This window comes from Macrotis lagotis, chromosome 1, assembly GCF_037893015.1.
Source record: "Macrotis lagotis isolate mMagLag1 chromosome 1, bilby.v1.9.chrom.fasta, whole genome shotgun sequence".
Classification (NCBI taxonomy): Eukaryota; Metazoa; Chordata; class Mammalia; order Peramelemorphia; family Peramelidae; genus Macrotis; species Macrotis lagotis.
The window spans coordinates 895826949-895846010 of record NC_133658.1 but is presented as its reverse complement, the minus strand read 5'-3'; the positions used below and the strand labels follow the sequence as shown (position 1 = coordinate 895846010).

Genomic DNA, 19062 nt, shown 5'->3' with positions numbered 1-19062 from the left:
ACTCTATCCACTGCGCCACCTAGCTGCCCAAAGAGGTAATTTCCAATCTAGGGAAGGCACTTAGTAGGTAGGGGATGGTGGTTATCTCATGAAGGAATGGAAGATGAGGCCATGAAGAAAAACTGGAGTTCTAAAATCTACACATGAGGAGGAAGGGCTATGTGAAAGTCATGGAACCTAGAGATAAATGTGTATGTGTGATTATCCCTGTGTCTGTGAAGAACAAGAAAAACAGATTGTGTGTGTGAGGAGAGGTAAGTTGGAGCCATATTCTGAAGGGCTTTTATTATTCAGTATGATTTCATATCTCATCCTGGAAGCAATAGGGAACTACTGGAATTGATAGTACCTTGCCAAAGGAAAGACATATAACGGAGAGAGAAGTCACCATTCTTGTGAGGAATAGCTAGTAAACTAGTGTAGAAGAAAAGGAGAGTGTGTGCAGTCGAGGCAAGTAGAAGACTGGCAAAGGAGTGGAGTGAGGGGGAAAGATGCTAGAGGCTGATTTGAGAAGACAACCTGGTGTCCAGTAGATACCTGGATTGAATTCAGTCAATCGATAGAGTATTGGAAAGTTTAATGGCTCTGGAGTCTGAGGACCTGGATTCAAATTCTGTCTTTGCCACTAATAATCTGTAGAATCTTGGTCATGCCTCCTGAATGTCAGTTTCCTTATTTGTAAAATAAGGTATTTGAATTAGATGACCTCAGAGGCCCTTTTCAGGCCAACTTTGATTCCATCAAGGCTATTTGCCCATCAGGAGAGATTGGCCTCTTGTCTGTCTGGGAGACATACAGGATTCATTTGCCTTCATGCTAATGCTCAGTGGTTTGCTAATTCAATTCTATGGCAGAAAATGTAAGGCTGGCTGGTTTTAAAAATCATTGATTTAATGAGTGAGAGAAAGGAGTCAAAACTAGTACTCATGGACCTGGGTGACTGGAAGATTGGAGCTACCCTAATGATGACAGGGAAGCTTGGACAGGAGATGGCTTTGGGGAAAAGATAAGGAATTTGGGTTTAGATATATTGACTTCTGAGAAACAAGGATGGTTTCATTTTTAGAATCTTCCTATCTCCAGAACTCTACAAAGAGTACAGACTTTAAACAAATGCCTATCAAGAATTTATTGTTTAGTCATTTCAGATATGTCTGACTTTTCTTGACTGCATGTGGAGTTTTCTTGACAAAGATATTGGTGTGCATAACCCTTCCTTCTCCAGTTCAGCTTACAATTGAGGAAACTGAGGCAAACATGGTAAAGTGACTTGTCTAGAGTCATATAGCTAGTGTCTGTCACCAGATTCGAACTTGGGAAGATGAGTCTTCCCAACTCCCTCTGCACTTACCAACCCTTAAAGGAACATAGAAAAAAATGAAGCAGTGCCTGTCCTCAAGGAGTTTATCTAAAGTACATAGATAAGTTTGAAAGTTATATAGATTATATTAGACTGAAACCTGAAGTCTGGGATTCAGACCTTAGGTGATCCAAGTATAGGTGAGGGAATGAAAGAATTTTATTTCCTTAGCAAGGCTCTGTTTTGGGTAAATCGTTCTCTGGATTTAAGCATGAGGGATTGAGAGGTGCTTACTGCATCTTCTTTCTTGCCCTGGTTCTTCTGATGCTTTTGATCATCCTGGCCAAGTTCTCATCTTTTCAAAGTGAGTTTAATTAGATTGTGTTTTGTTATTGCTGCTATTGTTGTGTTTCCCACTTCTTGGAGAAATAGCATTTTCTGACCCTATTAATAATCTCCTCCCTGGGTGATGGGCTTCAAACAGTGCCATAACTGCCCACCATCACTCCTTGACTGCCAACTTTGATTCCATCAAGGCTATTTGCCCGTCAGGAAAGATTGGCCTCTTGTCTCTCTGGGAGACGTACAGGATTCATTTGCCTTCATACTAATGCTTAGTGGTTTGCTAATTCAATTCTATGGCAGAAAATGTAAGGCTGGCTGGTTTTAAAAATAAATAAACGAGAAGGTGGGTGTTTGGCGAGGGGCAGCTAATTGGGTTTCAGTGCTCCTCCTTAAGTGATTAAATGGAAACCAGTCGGGTGTTCATTATTCTTGGCCCTGTCTCCAAAAATGAGTGGAGTTATTCTTAGTACTCACATGCTGTCTCCTTAAACCCACGCTGGCTCCTAGCTTTCCTGAGGCATCGATCAATCAACCAGCGTATATTAAGCTCCTACTGTATTCAGAGCCCCATGCTAGGTGTTGGAAATGTACAGTTTACATTAACCTCACTATGTGGAGAGATGTTCTAAGCATCATATCATCGAATGCATTAGACCATAAACTCCTCAGAGGCTTCTGTCCTTTTGATTGCCCAGTGCCAACCTGGTATCCAGTAGATATCTGAATTGAATTCAGTCAATCAATAGAGTATTGGAAAGTTTATTGACCCTGGAGTCTGAGGACCTGGATTCAAATTCTGCCTTTGCCACTAATAATCTGTAGAATCTTGGTCATGCCTCCTGAATGTCAGTTTCCTTATTTGTAAAATAAAGTATTTGAATTAGATGACCTCAGAGGTCCTTTTCAGTTCTATATTTGGATTCTTATGATCAAATATTTATTAATCATCTCCTTTATGCTCAACACTGTGTCAATTTGAATCTGGGTTGAAAAGGATCTCAAGGATCATATAGCCTAGCTCCTACCAACTTGGTACTATCCACTACAATATCACTGAAAAGTGATCCTCCGACGTCTACCTGAATACTTCCAGTGATTGGGAATTTATTACTCCTAAGACAGCATATTCTACTTTTTAGACAGCTCTGACTGCTAGAAATTTTCATTCTGTGAGACTGAGATCTGTCTTTGTCAGTGCTCTCCATCCTTCCTGATTCTGCCTTTTGAAGGCAGAAGGGAAAAAGGTTAAAGGAGATGGGGTTAGACTGACCTTCCTCCCCTAATTTTATAATTAAGAAAACTGAGGCACAGAAAAATGAAGTGATTGGTTTGAGGTTACACAGCTTGGGTCATAAATTTAGAACTTGGAGGAACTTCAAAGTTTCCTCCCATGTAGTCAAAACATCTCATTTTACAGAAAAGGAAACTGAGGACCAGAGAGGAAGTGATTTGCCCAAGATGGCAGAGAGGGAAGGGTCAGAACTAGAATTCAGATCTTCTTTCATCTGTATTTATTTTTTATCCCTAGGAAGTAATAGAGTTAGGTCTCAAATTTAGGACTTCTCAAATGGACTCTAGTGCCCACTGTGTCATTCTGCTTTCTAATCAGGAATAGCAACTGTGAAAGCACACTGAACACATCTTCTATTGGTCTGGCATCATCAGCATTGGCCATTGATTCCAGATGTTTCCACATTCCCTGGGGCAGCTTATTCTGTACTCACTCTCTTGTCTCTCTCTAGGTCCTTCTCTCCCTTCCCTAAGAAAGTTCATACTCTTGTCTGTATTCTGGGCATGATTAAGTCAGAAGACTGTTGTAAAGAGACAGAAATGGGCATAGTTCCCTTGAAAAAAAAACCTGGAAATGTCCAACAGCCTCAGAGGGTGTGGGGCTATGATTGGAAAATTGGCATTGAATACATTATCATGTTCTTCACAATGAGTGAAATGCCAGTTGGTTGGCATGTAGCCGAGCATCTTGTTTCTATTCACCCCTAGCCATGTTTCAGGGGAATTTGAACCTCTGGGAGGGGTTTTTGTATCTGTCATTCCTAGAAGGGAGAAGGAACCAGAGGGAATTCCTTTTTACTATTATTTCTTCCAGACACTGACTCACTAGCTTACCTTTCCAGGTTTATTCCCCTTCGTTATTCCAGTTAAACTGGCCAAAATGGCATTTTCCCCACTCTCAATATGTCATCTGTGCCCTCGCCTAGTCCATTCCACCCATGTTCAGAAAGTATGCCTCCTCCTCACCTTTGCCTCCTGGAATCCCTCGTTTACTTCTGAGTTCAACTCAAGTCCCATCTTCTGTGGAAAGCCTTTTGTGATCTCCCTACTGACGAGTGATCTTTCTCTCTGAAAATATCTGGTGTACATTTACCTGCTGATGCTACATTCCCTCAGTAAGAGGTTATGGGACTGAGCAGACAGTCTAAAAAATAAGAATTGCAGTCTTGCCTTTGACCCTTTGACTGAATGATCCAAGGCAAGTTGTGGTGATGGTAGTCCTTTGTTCTTCAAGAAGACCTCCTACATGTTCTAAGATTCATGGAACACAATATGGTTGTACATTTCCCAAACATGAGCATTTACCCCAAATGTTTCTCAAATAAATGTCTTCTCCCAGAGGATGCTCAACACCATGAAAATCTCATGTATTACAATGTCGTATCCCTTCTTCCCTCTGCCTCTTTGAATCTCTAGCAGCCTTCGAGGTTCAGTTCCAACAAAACCTCCTAGATGAGACCCTCCCTGATTCCCTCCCCACCCCAGTGACTAGTATCCCTCTCCCCCTAATTTATTTTGTATTCATTTTCTGGCATGCTCTCTGCTCTGATCTGAATATAAACTCTTTGAAGATGGGAATTATTCTCTTTTGTCTTTCCATTGACAGTGTCTGAAACTCAGTAGGAACCTAATTAATGTTCCACTGACTAGAAATAATATTTGAACAGTCATAACAATAGCTTACTAGAGCTGGGAAATCATCAAATATCAATTAACAGACAATTGACCTCAGGTATAATAAGTTTTCCTCCCAGCTTTGGAACTTGAAGGACAAGACATGAGACTGGCATCTTGTGCAGGAACTCAGGCTTTTCTCTGGTACAAGAGATTAGCAGCATCTCTCAGGGCTTAGTTTTCTGGTATTCTTCCAGTCACCCTGTGTTGCCCTGCCCAGCAGACTCTAGCTCCCAGAATGTATAATACAGCTTGATCATGGGGAAAATATCACTGAGTTGGGGTTGAAGTCGCTAGAGTTTCTCTCTCTGAACTGGGGGAGGTAATGAAGGGGTGATCATATCATTCACTTAAGGAGGTCTGTTGACCTTAGTGACCAGCCTGGAAGAGCCTAATGCCCATGTTGAGACCTGTTTTTTAAGGCACAGGATATGACTCCTGGACTCTAACCTTGAGAACCTGCTAGTCCTGATGGTGTGGGGCAGGTGGAACACTCTGGGGGCATCTTTACTCCTCTTCTTCTCACCCCCCCCAATCTTATTGCTGCCAGTCCCAAGGCGGAAGGAGGTTGTATTGTGTCTCCTAATAGAGAGTAAAGAAATGTGGCAGAATTTATCTAGGTTATGTAAATGCCACCATTAAGGCTTGAGAATCTACCTCTGAGAATGGAGGAGGATGAAGATGAAAGGAGGTGGAGAAGGGATATCTAGTCCAAGAATTCTTAACTTGGGGTCTGGGCATACATTCCAATGGGTCTATGAACTTAGATGGGGGGAGATCTTTATTTTTATTATATTGGAAACATAAATATTTTACTTTGTAAATTTAAAATTATCTCTGGAAGAGGAGTTCACCAGATTGCCAAAAGGGTCCATGATGCAAAAAAATGTTAAGAACTCTTGCCCTAGGCAGTGAAAGTACTGCTGAATAGAGTAAAGAATGAAGTCCAATTTGCCCTGAATTTATCATTCTCATTTTTAGAATGAATCAATTGCTGCTCTAAACTTCCAATATCCCATAGTGTCAGTCTCCTGGGAACAGGAAATGGGTGCCCTGGACTAGATAGGTCACAAATGCAAAGTCTGTGAGTCAGAGAATCCAAAGATCTGAGTTGCAGTTTGACCTCTTGCTAACTATCCATGATTACTCTAGATTTTGATAAAGAGAAAAGGGAGAAAGGGACTGATTGAGAGCATTATCCAAGTTTCCATCCCATAAAGGGAGATTGAAGGGTAGGAATGGGGCAAGGTTGGTTAGAGGCAGCCTGTGCCTGTCTGCATAGGGAGAGATCCTCCAAGTCGAAAGTGAGTTCACTAAAACAAACTTCAAGGTTTTCACATGTTATGAGTTGGAAGAAGTTTTAGAGCCCACTTTGATCAAACATCCTCATTTTACAGAGTTTAGAACTGAGACCCAGATAAGGGGAAAGACTAGAGTTAAACACAGACAGCTAGCAAATGGCCAAGCCAGTCATTACAACTCAGGTCCTTGAACTGTCTGATCTAAGCACTTTGCATGTAACCTGTCTAGACCAGAATGCCCATGTCCATCACCTGGAGACACCAGCACCTTGGGGTATTGGGAAGGAAGAAGGAGCCCTGACCCTGCTTTTTCTCCTCTTGATTTCTTCAATCAGTTTCCACAACCTAAATCCTCTGACAGATTGGGGCTGGAGCCAGAGTTATGGATTAGTGTGTAGGAGGATTTGGGATTTTGGTTAAACGTGGGTCAGGATGGGGTGGGAGGGAGTTCCCATGTGTAATTAGTCCTTCGCTTGACCAGGGCAGTTGTGATAAAGTAAAGGCCTGTTTCTTTAAGCTGTGTGCTTTTTTCCTGACCTGCTTCAGCAATGGGAAGAGGGCTGAGACAGGCTTCAGCATCAGGAAAAGCAAGTACAGCCAGGCATGGGAAGCTGTGGGGTTGAAAGGATCTCTTCCATTCCAAGTTTTGGGGGGAAGCATCTAATACATGGAACCCTGATCAGGCTAGTGGTGAGCAAGGGCAGAGGAAGAGGAAAAAACTTTTGGGACAGACTCTTGGAATGCTCTGAAGATTTAGGACATGTGTTCACTGTCTGCTTCCATTGGATAATGACCTTCAGTAACCTGGTATACAGATGGGACCTGCATTTTACAGGAGGAGCAAAACTGAAGCTGTCAGACCAGAGACCTCTCCTATTAGTGCTGGGACTGAAGCTAAGGTTTCTTTTTTAAACATGTTGAAGTTTTAATGGAATTTTTGAGGAGCATGGTAGTCTTTGAATGGGTGACTCAATGAGCTACAAGGTTGAGTAAAGGCCAGGATGATTCTGGACAGTTCCAATGGGAATATGGCAAGATGGTGCATCTGCTGTCCCATCCTTTTGTTCTTATTTTGCCTTAGTGACTCGGTGGCTGATCTCCCATCACTTTGACCCAGCTGGGAGAGGTGAACTATCCTATTATCTTACCTTTCTAACATGGCTCTTGGCAAGTCCCCCATACTCCAAAACAAGGGGACAGTGGCCTGTTTGGCAAAGGAGTTTCTCTGGCTTGGAGGAAGCATCGCAGTTTCCCCGAGGTGGAGACTAGGCCAGCTCGGTAAGAAGCAGAAAACCCAACCTTCTTGGGTTTAATGGTATGGGATCATTCCTTTAGAGACTTGGGGATGGCACCTTAGGGTTTGTGAAATATTCTATGCCTTTAATTTACATCTTTGTTTAAAGACTTTGTTTCCTCTTCCCAGGGTGGGTGGGAGGTATTGGAGAATGTCAGATCCCTAGAATTATGGTTAGGAATAGCATTGTCTAAGGATTTCTGATACCTGATCTCAGGACAAATAATAGCAAGAATGATGGCAATGACAATACATTTTATAGCACACTTTAAAACTGGCAAAGTGATTTATAGATATTATTTAATTTGATGATTTAAACAATTCGGGGAGGTAGATGTCATTATTTCCTCCAATTTATAGTTAAGGAAACTGAGGCAGGCAGAAGTTAATTGATGTTTGGTAACACAACTAATAAATAGCTAAGAGAGGTTTTTGAACTCAGTTCTTGACTCCAGTGCTATCCACTGTAACATTTAGCTGCTTCAAGACCTAGGGCTGGGGGCAGCTGGGGGGTTCAATGTATAGAGTACTAACCCTGGAGTCAGGAGGATCTGAGTTCAAATGCAGCCTCAAACACTTAATAATTACCTAGCTGTGTGACTTTGGGCAAGTCAGTCAACCCCATTGCCCTGCAAAACTCAAAAACCAAAAAAAAAAAAAAAAGATCTAGGCCTGGGAAGGACCTCAAAAATCATCCAGTCCAAGACCTCATTTTCTAGATGAGGAAATGGAAACTTTCCCAGGATCACACAGGGTTTAAGTTTCTAGGGTGGGATTTGAACCCACATTCCTCAACCCTTCTTTGCTTCTTCTCTATCTCACTCAATCCTAGTGAAGGTTTGTCCCTTTCAGACACACAGACAACTGGTCCATGTTCAGATTTGGGAATGTATTCATATCCTCTGAAGTCATTAAACAATCTTAGTATTCTCTCTCCTGTCTTTGTATTTGTCATCTGCTTTTTCCTTGGGCAAATCCTCGGATTTATGGAAAATCCAGTTGAGTGAACTCTCTGGATTTATATCCTAAATTAAGGCATTTAGGTGGCACAATGGATTTGAAATCAGGAAGACCCAATTTCAAATCCAGTCTCTGATATTTCCTGGTTGTGTGATCCTGGGCAATTTAATTCACCTCTGTCTGCCTCAGTTTCCTCAACAGTAAAATGGGGATGGTAACAGCACCTACTTCCCAGGGTTGCTGTGAGAATCAAATGAGATAATACTTGTGAAGTGTTTAGCATAGATTAGGGGTTAAACAAATGCTTATTTCCTCCCCTTTCCCTCTTTTCTAGATGGTATTTAATTCCCATTTGTAACTGAGTCAGTATCTGTCTTGGGATCATAGATTTAGTATTGGAGGGAACCTTAAAAGTCACCTGAGCCTCATTTTACAGATAAGAAAACTGAGATGCAATATCTGAAGGGAAGAACATAGCTTTGGAGGGGGGTGGAGAGGAAAGATGAGTTTCTTTAGAGAAGGACCCTGGTATCATATGCCCCTGAAGTGTCAGCTCCTCCTCTGGGACACTTTTTAGACCAATTGGTCTTTTCCAATGACAATTTTCACTTCCCAAATCTTAAACTTTCTTCAGAGCAGATTTCCCCAGAGCAAATTTCTGATCTTATTGGAGAATATAATCCTTGGGTTTATTTCAGTCTTACTGGGGGTATTTCGATATGGTTTGTGGTTTCCAATACATTTTTCACAAATAAGATTTTTTTTCTCCCAGGCTCCAACAGAGAGTCATTTTCTTCCCTAACCAATATATATATATATATATATATATATATATATATATATATATATATGTATATGACTCCTTTCCCCTACCCCCTTCCTTCCTTGAGTCAACATTCTGAGTTTTATCTTGACCACCAATAAACTTTATATAGAAAATAGAATTGCTGACTCCAGAAAGGTGGGTTTGATAAAAGCTACAAGGAAGCCCTGGCTCCTTCCTAGAGGACAGAGAAGGTATTGAACTCCAGGGAAGTAGGAGAGGACAGCTGGTTTGGGGACAGGGAGCCTAAACACAGGTCTGGGCTCATGAGAAAGCATTGATTACCTTGCATGTGCTCTTCTGTCTGGAGAAATGTATTGGAAGGTATGTGAAGACTTTTCCCAAATTTAGAAATGAAGGTCCAGCTATAAGAAGGGCATTGAAAGCATAGAACCCTATAAAAGCTCCTTAAATCTTGGCCCAGGATATTTTCATTTCGATTGGGTAATTATGATGAGAAATTAGAGAACTTCTTGGCCTGGTTTCCTAGACCATCCCCCTCTCCAAATGGGGTCCATGATCCAGAAAGAGGTGAAGAACCTTTAGAGCAGAAAGGGATGAACTGAGTCCCCAAAGATTTTGGTATAAATTCTGGCTCAGCTATTTCTAATTCAATTTTACAAACATCCATTAAGTGATAATGATGTGCCCTGAGATAGATGCTGAAGCTACAAAGGCCAAGAATTCATCCATTTGCCTCAAGCTTACATTCCATTCAATAATCTGGCATCTACAGAACTCTGTAGTTTGTCAAGTGTATTTGGGTCTCATAAGCAGCAGGGAAGTATGTAGGAACAGGAATAGTGACTAGATCTGTGATCTCATTGGCTTAGGAAACTCCTCATGAAGAATCTCTCCCTCTCCCAAGTAAGTCAGCACCTGCATTGATAAAGAGATAATAGTTTAGTCTTTAAAAGTCTCTTCAGAAAATATGATGGAGGCAAGGTCTTCCTGATTTCACAACAAGCTACCTCTCTTGATTCAAAAAAGACATATTATTATCCCCATTTTCAGATGGGGAAACTGAGACTTGGAAAGTTAATACTTTGCCCATAAGGTAGGGAAGAAAATGGAATTGCTGAGCTCTACACCATGGGGTTAAGGCTAGAGGCTCCATGATATAGGCTGCAAGGAAGCCCTGGCTCCTTTCTGGGGGACTGTGAAGGGGCAGTGTGGGAAGGGGAAATTCCAGTCTTCTAGAATCCAAGTCCACTGATCTCTAAGCCTCACCTCTTCAGTGAGATCTTCTTAGAATGGCATCCATAGTTGGAGAGGGTTTGGATGAGCTTTCTAAGTGGCATTCTATGATTCTGGGATTTGATCCTAGTGAGTTTGGTTGTTTCTGGGGTTTCTTCTCTGACCAGAGTTGGGATGGAGACCTCTGTGCCAGTGAAAACCAGATCCTTTGTCCTGGCACCCACTCAGGATCTCTAAGTCTCTTAGCAATGCCCAGGCTGAGCGAGAGCCCAACACTCATTACCATGTTTTTATATGAAAAGTTATACAAATTGAATCAGCTCAGCCAGCAGCAGAGGGATTAGACTTTAGCTACAATCTACAAGGAGATTGATTCAACTAGAAGCTGCTCCCCTCTACCCACTCCCCTCTCCCACCCCTTTTCTCAGCACCAGCTACCAGCCTGGGGACTGCACAGCTTTAAAACAGGACCCCTTGATTAACTAACTCTGTCCATGGTACTACCTATGGCTATCTGGGCCCAACCTTGAAGGGGGATTTTGTCAGGGGGTGAGGGTTGGGGAGGGGAGGTGTTCTTTAGTAATTCTATTCATTACGGTTGTAGGGTCAGGGACTCAGACCTGGAAAGGATATTAGGACTCATCTGATCATCCCCTTCATTTTACAAATCAATATCTTGAAAGTTTGACTAAATCCACAATAGTTTCAATGTCACTGCCAACATTCAAATTCAGATCCTTTGAATCTAAACCATTTTAAAGATGAGGAAACTGAGGTAAACACAGTTAAGAGACTTACCCAGGATTACATGGTTTAGTGGCTGAGGTCAGATTTGAACTCGGGTCTTCCTGAATCCAAGACCAGCACTCTATCCACTTCACCATCTAGGTTACAATGAAAGAGCGAATAATGGCTTCTCACCAGCCATCTAAGATGGTATAGGATGCTACCAGAGACTAAATGAAAGATGCAGAAAGTCAGGACTGAAGGAACTTGGAAGAGAGAAATGATGCTTTCTGGGGAAGAGATAGGCTTTCAAGGAAGGTAGGATTTGCCCAGGAAATGAGGAGGGTAATCTAAGCAAAGGAGAACCATTTAAGTAGAGTGGCTGGGGAGGAGAGAATGTCTATCTGTCTGGGAAGAGACAACTTGCTGCTCCAGGAGTAGGAGATACCCTCCACCACCCAATGGTCACCTGTTATGTAGTTTCTTTGAGTGACCAGGGTTGGCAAAATGCCTCTTTAGTCAGCTTCCTTTATTATACTTGTATTAGTTCTTTGGTCCTGCTCTTCTGGGACCTAGCAAGCAAGGGACCTTCTTGGAGTGGCCATTTCCACTGGGGGAAGAAGACATTTTGGCTAAATAGCTTCTCTAGAAAGCCATACAACTGCAGTACCTTTTAATTATTTTTTATTTATCCTATATAAAGTTTGGTTTGTATATTTTATTTGTATGTTATCTTTCCCATTAGATTGTAAGCTCCTTGAGGGCAGGGCCTGTATTTTGCCTCTTTTTGTTTCCTGCCTCCCCTATGAAGCAAGATATCCTTTGTCATAGTAAGAAAGAAATCATAAGGGCAGCTAGGTGGCACAGTGGTTAAAGCACTGGCCCTGGAGTCAGGGGGACTCAAATTTGGCCTCAGACACTTAATAATTACCTAGCTGTGTAACCTTGGGCAAGTCACTTAACCCCATTGCCTTAAATAAAAATAAAAATTAAGAAAAAAAGAAAGAAATCATATCCTCTTTGATCCCCTTCTCACCCAACAACCATCAGAAGGAAGGGAGAGGAGGAACATTTTCTATTTTTTTCCTCTGGACCAAGTCATAATCCCTTTCATTGTGCAAATGGGAAAACTGAGGCCCAGAGTTGAGAAGTACCTTGTCCAAGGTCACGAACAGGTCTTTAAACCTTGACTCTCAAGTGAGCAAAGAGCATGTGGCTATCAAGTTGCAATCCTGATTGTCTACCACAGCTCAGAAAGTTTCAGCCACCTATAAGGGTGAGTCTGTTGAGAGCCCCACCTGGACTAGGCCCTTCTCTGGGTTCTATCTCCATCCACTTGGAATCAGGAAGACTCATCTTCATAAGTGCACCCTCTACACTGCGCTCTCCCAGCAGCCCGCTCTCGCTGTCTCAGCAGCTGCTGCTTTGTGAGTCCAGCGTGTGTGTTTAATAACCTTTTTGCTGTTAATTTTTAATGTTTCTGCTGTCCTGAGTAACAGCCTCATTGGAAAGCAGTTTGTACTCGAAAATGCCTTTCTGAATTATTTATGGGAGGAGGGCTCAGTCAGCAAGATATACTTTTGGGGGGGGGGGAGGTGGTTGATATGTAGCAGAAAGGAGTAGGAACTTGGAACCAAAGACCTGAGTTCCAATCCAGATACTTGGATCAATCAGTCAGAAAGAATAAGCAATTATTTATCAAGCTGGCTGTCCCCTTAAAATGATCTGGAAGACGTCTGGCTGGAGTCCATTCCAAATAGATCCTATGGGGGGTGGCTAGGTGGTGCAGTGGATAGAGCACCAGCCCCGGATCAGGAGTACCTGAGTTCAAATCCGGCCTCAGACATGTAGTAATTACCTAGCTGTGTGACCTTGGGCAAGCCACTTAACCCCATTGCCTTGCAAAAAAAACCCAAAACAAACTACACAAATAGATGCTATGATTCTGTCTTACCTTTCCTCCCCTCCTTCAGCCCCCTACCTAGAAAACAGTCATGTGCTGAAGATTGGGGAAGTTTGAGTCTATGCTTGCATTCTAGGCCCAACTGTTACGTGTGCTGGCTGTTAGCAGAATGATCCCATTTCCTCCCCTAAAGGACCTGTCATCTGCGATTGAAAAACATCATAGTATCCTTGGAAAGCCCTGGAATTTAGGATAAGGAAAAGTAAATGCTTGTTAGTTGAAAACAACTTTTAAAAAAAGACACATTACACTTCTTGTCCACACCTTCAGAGATAGACTATCCCAAGAGAAGGAAAGCGGTGGCTTCCCCATGGTAGGCAGTAGTTTGAAAGTAGATGAGTTTATTAAGGGACTAAGTGTAGAAGCCTAGGATTTAGAACTGAAGGGCCAATAGCAAGTATTTACTCCATGGTACCATTGAGGAAACTGAGGATCACAGAGATAATATGGAAGAACTGGAGTTCTGATGGGAACATAAATCATAGAATCATTGCTTTAAAACTGGGAAAAACCAGTAGAGTTCATCTGAACTAACTTCATTTTATAGATGAGGAAACTGAAGTACATGGGTTACATAGCATCCAAGTGGGGATTTTGACTACAAATCCAGTATTCTTGCCATGCTGTACCATGTTTCCCTCTGTTACCCTTAGGGAAAAATTAATTGTTTGGCCTATATAGCAATAATCTAGGCACTAAACTGAGAATCAGGAGATAGCTTGGGGGGCAGCTAGGTGGCATAGTGGATAAAGCACTGGCCCTGGAGTCAGGAGTACCTGGGTTCAAATCTGGTCTCAGACACTTAATAATGACCTAGCTGTGTGGCCTTGGGCAAGCCATTTAACCCCATTTGCCTTGCAAAAACCTAAAAAAAAAGAGATAGCTTGGGCATATGCCCATTGGTTCAAGGACATGAGGGTAAAAGAACTTCTTTAAAGAAAGCAGGCAGAAGTGTGAGTGAACTCTGAAATCCTATGCTTTTAAGTCCAAGGAAGGACAATTAATAGAAGGGACTTGTCACTAGGAGCTAAAGTAACTAAAGGATCTGGATAGACTGGGGTATAGAGATGGAAGAAGACTTAGAATCCTCTAACTCTGTACAGTGTGGGTCTGGGGCTAGTTGGAGACCTTCAGTACACTTTACCCCATTCTGGAGAATGGTTTGAATTTGTAACATAGATTGTCATAGATGGGTGCAGATTTTAGGAGGTGACACGGGCATCTTCAATTTTGTCTTCTAGAGATGCTTAGCAATGGAGAAATTAACTTTTTAAATGAACAGAATTAGAAAGTCCATTGAACTGGGAATCAGGTGATCTGGGTTCAAGGGTTAATGGGACTACAGATAGATTATCTGTACTCATTCTCAAATGGAATGCTGGGAAGCAATGATATAATGGCTATAAAACTCAATTGAAATTTGCCCCAGGGTTTTGTTTTTCTTGCTTTCTCAGTGTGGAGTAGAGATAAGATGGGGGGGGGAAGCAGATTGTGAAAAATAAAATTTAATTTAAAAAATACATTCAAAAATGTTGTGTTAAGTAAATGTCACTAACATCCCTCCAGCAATCAGATCGGCAACTCACCTGTAACATCATAATACTAATAATTAATAATGATAATAAGAACTAACACATATGGCATTTTCTATATAGCAGACACTATTAAGTGTTTTACACTTATGTTTCATTTGGTCCTTACAACAATCTTGGGAGTAGATGTAACTATTATCCTCATTTTATGGATGAAGAAATTGAGACAAACAGGTTGAGTGACTGTGTCTGAGGTCAGATTTGAGTCAGATTTTCCAGACTCCAGGCCCACTCTCTTTCCACACTTTCTTAGAGTTGCCAAAGTTTCCATATTCTCATTGGAGTTTCAGAACAACCCTGGGAGTTAGGGATTATCTCTCATTTACAGATGAGTTACATAGCTAGGAAGGGCAGATAGGTGTGCCAAACCTGAAGTCTGGAAGACTCATATTGAGTTCAAATCTGGCCTCAGACACTCACTAGCTATGTGACCCTGGACAAGTCACTTAACCCTATTCGCTTCAGTTTTCTCACCTGTAAAATGAGCTGGAGAAGAAAGTGGCAAAACACTGCAATATCTCAAAATCCCAAATGGGGTCCTAAAGAGTGAGACATAACTGAAAGTGACTGAACAGCAACATAGCTAGAAAATGACCAAGGAAGGCTTTGATCCAATGTCTTCCTGACCTCCAAATCTGGTACTCTTAGCGATTGGATCATACTGCTTTAGTTGTCAAAAGCTCTATAGAACACCTCCTCTGTTGAGAGGTTATGACTTGCTCAGGGTTGCACTACTGAGTATCTTAGCCAACACTTGAACCCAGATTTCCCTAGCTCTAAGCCTGACTCTCTAGCCACTATCGCATGCTATCTATAATTATTAATAGAAATTTAAACCATCAAGAAAATCCATTGAAGACTTGGAAGTCGGCTTTGATGGAGATCTTAGATGTCATCTAAACCTAGTATCTCATTTTACAGAGGAAATTGAGATCCATGGAAGGAAAGGTCCCCAGTTGAATTAGTGTAAGAGACACCTAGGTGTCCAGACTCATAGGTTTGTGTCATTAAACTGTCTGAGGATGAATTGTGCTAAAAGGCTATCTGCTCTAGGTCTATATGCAAATCAGATAACCTGGGTTGGAATCTTGGGCTCTTTCATGGGGTGTGTATTGCTCTTGGGAAATCAATTCACCCATCCAAGCCTCTGTTTTCTCCTTTGAAACAAAGAAAGAGGTTAAGGCTTCTATCTCTCAAGTGTGGGATCCTAGGAAGGTGAATGGCTGAGGCTAACACTGATCTGCCCCCTCTCTTTCTATATTTCTAGTGGAAAGATGCATCAGTTCCATGCAGGCCGGGACTCAGATGGTCAAGCTTCGAGGTGGCTCGAAGGGTTTGGTTCGCTTCTACTACCTGGATGAGCACAAGTCATGCATTCGCTGGCGGCCGTCGCGGAAGAATGAGAAGGCCAAGAGTAAGTAGGGTGCTTACTTTTCAATCTGGGTCTGTCCTGATGGTGACTTCTAGGAAAATAAGTCTTCTCCTCCTCTCCCCTCTTTGTCATCTTCCCTTCCACAAATTAGCCATCCCTGGCACTAACCCTGCCCTCCAGACAGGGCTATATCCTGAGGATTGCAAGCAGGAGATTATTCACAAGGAAAGGAGAATTTCATAGGGCTCAGTCCTGTAATGTTGGACCTGGCCAATTCCTGAGTAGTTACTGGATTTTGCATTATGAGGGAGACCTGCAGCTCAAGAATTTTAGATTTCAGTGGAAGGTGAATTTAAATGGATCCAGAGTTGTAAAGGACCTCAGTGTCCATTTACTTTGACCTTCTTCTAGTTTATGGGATAAAAACAGATGGAGCTTTATGCATTTTCCCATAGACAAGTAAGTAAGTAAGGGACTGTTAAGCTGTTGTATTTGTTTGATTAGGACGATGTCTGGCACATAGTAGGTGCTTAATAAATGCTAGTTTGAAGTAACAATAGTTGACTTCTCCTAAGTTTTTTTGGTAACTTCCTTTATGTTCATTTTCTTACATGTGTCATAATAACCGTGTATGTTGGGCACCAGACGTAGGATAACTCTGTTATAAATAGCCCATAATTAAAGAAACTTAGCCTGGAATGATTCAATAGCTTTTACTACCTTTCCTGCAGGAAAGGACCATCTCCCCTAGGGGAAAAGCTCTAAATTGTGATAATGTCCAGTCTTATATACAATTTGCGAGGTTTTCTCTTCCCCTCTGAGCCAGACATTGGTCTGAATTGTCAAGGGTATAATCTAGTCGATACTCCCACTCTTTAATATGTTTTCTCTGCCCTCGTCAAACAACACATGTTATGCTGATGAGCCATCGTCACAGGGGGAATATATATAGTAATATATATGGACCTCATTAAGCAAGTGCACTTGCAGAGGTCAGAGATCCTAGGTCAACCCAAGACAAGTTGGAGCAGACCTCAGATTAATCTCAGGTCTGGCATCTTTCCAAATTGGAAAACCAAGGTCAGTTCCTCTATCTCCCCTTTTGTCTTACTCTCACATTCATGCACGTAGGTTGATGTTTTTTCAGGCTAATCAAAATCCATAGATGACCCCAATCCTTTTAATACCCTCCTCTTATACTCTGTGGAAACTAAACACCCTATAATTCCTCAAAGTTCCATTTTAAAGATAACGAAACTGAGTCTCGGAGAGTTGAAGTATCAGTGAGTACCAGAATTGGAAATCACATAAATAAAACATTTCAAAGAAAAACCAATGAATGGAACACAGGTTAAGAACTATTTTGCTGTCCTCATGCTTGCCTTCCATAGCTAGGAAGCTAGGGCTTCAAGAGTTGGATATTAGCCAAGCCTTTTCAAAAACTTTACTTGACCTTCCAAAGCTAGGGTAATAGCATGTGGCATTTCTATTGCTTCTACTTGGGGAATAAGACCAAGTGGCCTGGAAAAGATCCTTTCTAGCTTTAAAATTTCATAGGCAATAAAACACAACAAACAAAAAACTAAGCTCCCACATCCAAGGGGATGGAGGAAGGATTAGTAGCAATTCAGGAAATAGTCAGGGGACTCTTTTATGGCCAAGAGATGATTAAGCAAGTTGAATTTGTAATTACTGAGATAAGAGGAACACAATAAATGCAATTCTGGTTAGGACTGGGCTAATCTGGGAAGGCTTCCAGGCAGTGACCTCTTATCAACCTGAGGAAAGATTGAAGTCCCATACGCAGTATTTAGGGAATGCTTGACTTCTTATAAAGTTGAGCTCAAATAATAATTCACATGAGACCTTCATTTGCTGATTCTCCTCCAACTGTTAATGCCCTCTCCCCCTAGAATTTACTTTATCCAGACTTACCTGGGTACATGTTGTATAATCTCTGCTAATATGTAAGCTTCTTGAGGGCAGGAAAGGCTTCATTTTAATCTGTGTATATTTAGTATCTAGCTTGGTGTCTTAGATATAGCAGGTGTTTAATAAAGCCTGGTTGAATAGAATTATCATCAAATGAATGACTGACTTCCCATGCTGTAGATCATTTGGACTCTCTCTTAGAATCCCATTTCCTTCAAAACTCAGATCACATGCTACTTACCATGATGCCTTTCCTGACTGCCTCCCCCCAGAAGTTAGTCCCTTTTCCTCCCTTTACCAAATTATTTTCTATTCTTTTACACATATAATAACATGTTGCCTTCTTTAATAGAAGGGAAGCTCCTTAAAAGAATAGACTGTTTCATTCTTGACTCTGAATAAGAAATATTTATTAACATTAATAATATTTTATATTAAAATTAATAATATATTAATAAATATTTGATTGTAAATATTTCTCACTCAGGAATCTTTTTTTTTAGTTTTTGCAGGGCAATGGGGTTAAGTGATTTGCCCAAGATCACACAGCTAGGTAATTATTAAGTGTCTGAGGTCAAATTTGAACTCAGGTCCTCCTGACTCCAGGGCCTGGGCTCTATCCATTACACTACCTAGCTGTCCTTTAGGAATCTTTTAAACCTTGAACTTTCTTTTTCTTCTATTATAAAAATAAGGATGGTTGCCCTATATGAGTTCTGTGACCTCTTTCAGGTCTCAGACATGGGGTGTGGAAACTCCCTCCATCTGTGAAGATCAGCAGTCTGCAATTTAGTGTTACTTAGGGGCTGTAAGAGGCCAAATGACTTGCCCACTAGTATGTGTTAGAAGCAGGATTTGAACAGAGATCTTTGACTCAAGTCTTCTAACACCTCTTATAGGAGGTGGCATAGATATGATATGAAGAAACCAAGTTAGGGGAGTTTTTTATGTGTTCATAGAAATGAAAGTGAGAGTTGGATCTGCAATGCCTTCCTTCTGGCAGCTCCCAGTGAGGGAAGGCTTGGAAAGTATCAGCTCTGAGCCTTCTGCCCCACCCCCCATCCATCTCCCCAGCCCTATAATCCCCTTGTTACAGAGGAGCCAATTTACAAGTTGCTAGTGCCCACTTCTCATTACCATCCTCCTAGAAGTCAGAGCAGAGGTGGACAGATAAAACTAGTCAGGCGATTCAAGGAGGCTAAAATTGGCCCTGGAACTCTCTGTGATTCCCCTCCAAAACCCCCTCTTTTTTCATTCCCCTCCCCCATAAATCAAGCTTCAGAAGAAGGGCCC

At 41.6% G+C, this 19062-nt stretch overlaps 1 protein-coding gene across 1 annotated transcript in view; it reads left to right on the top strand.

Moving 5' to 3' along the window:
- Positions 1–19062, top strand: part of PLCH2 (phospholipase C eta 2) — a 350828-nt gene that overhangs the window by 216141 nt on the left and 115625 nt on the right. The window contains exon 3 of the mRNA XM_074218687.1: positions 15733–15879. Within this exon, the coding sequence (XP_074074788.1) occupies positions 15733–15879 (147 nt within the window). The remainder of the gene's footprint in view (positions 1–15732; positions 15880–19062) is intronic.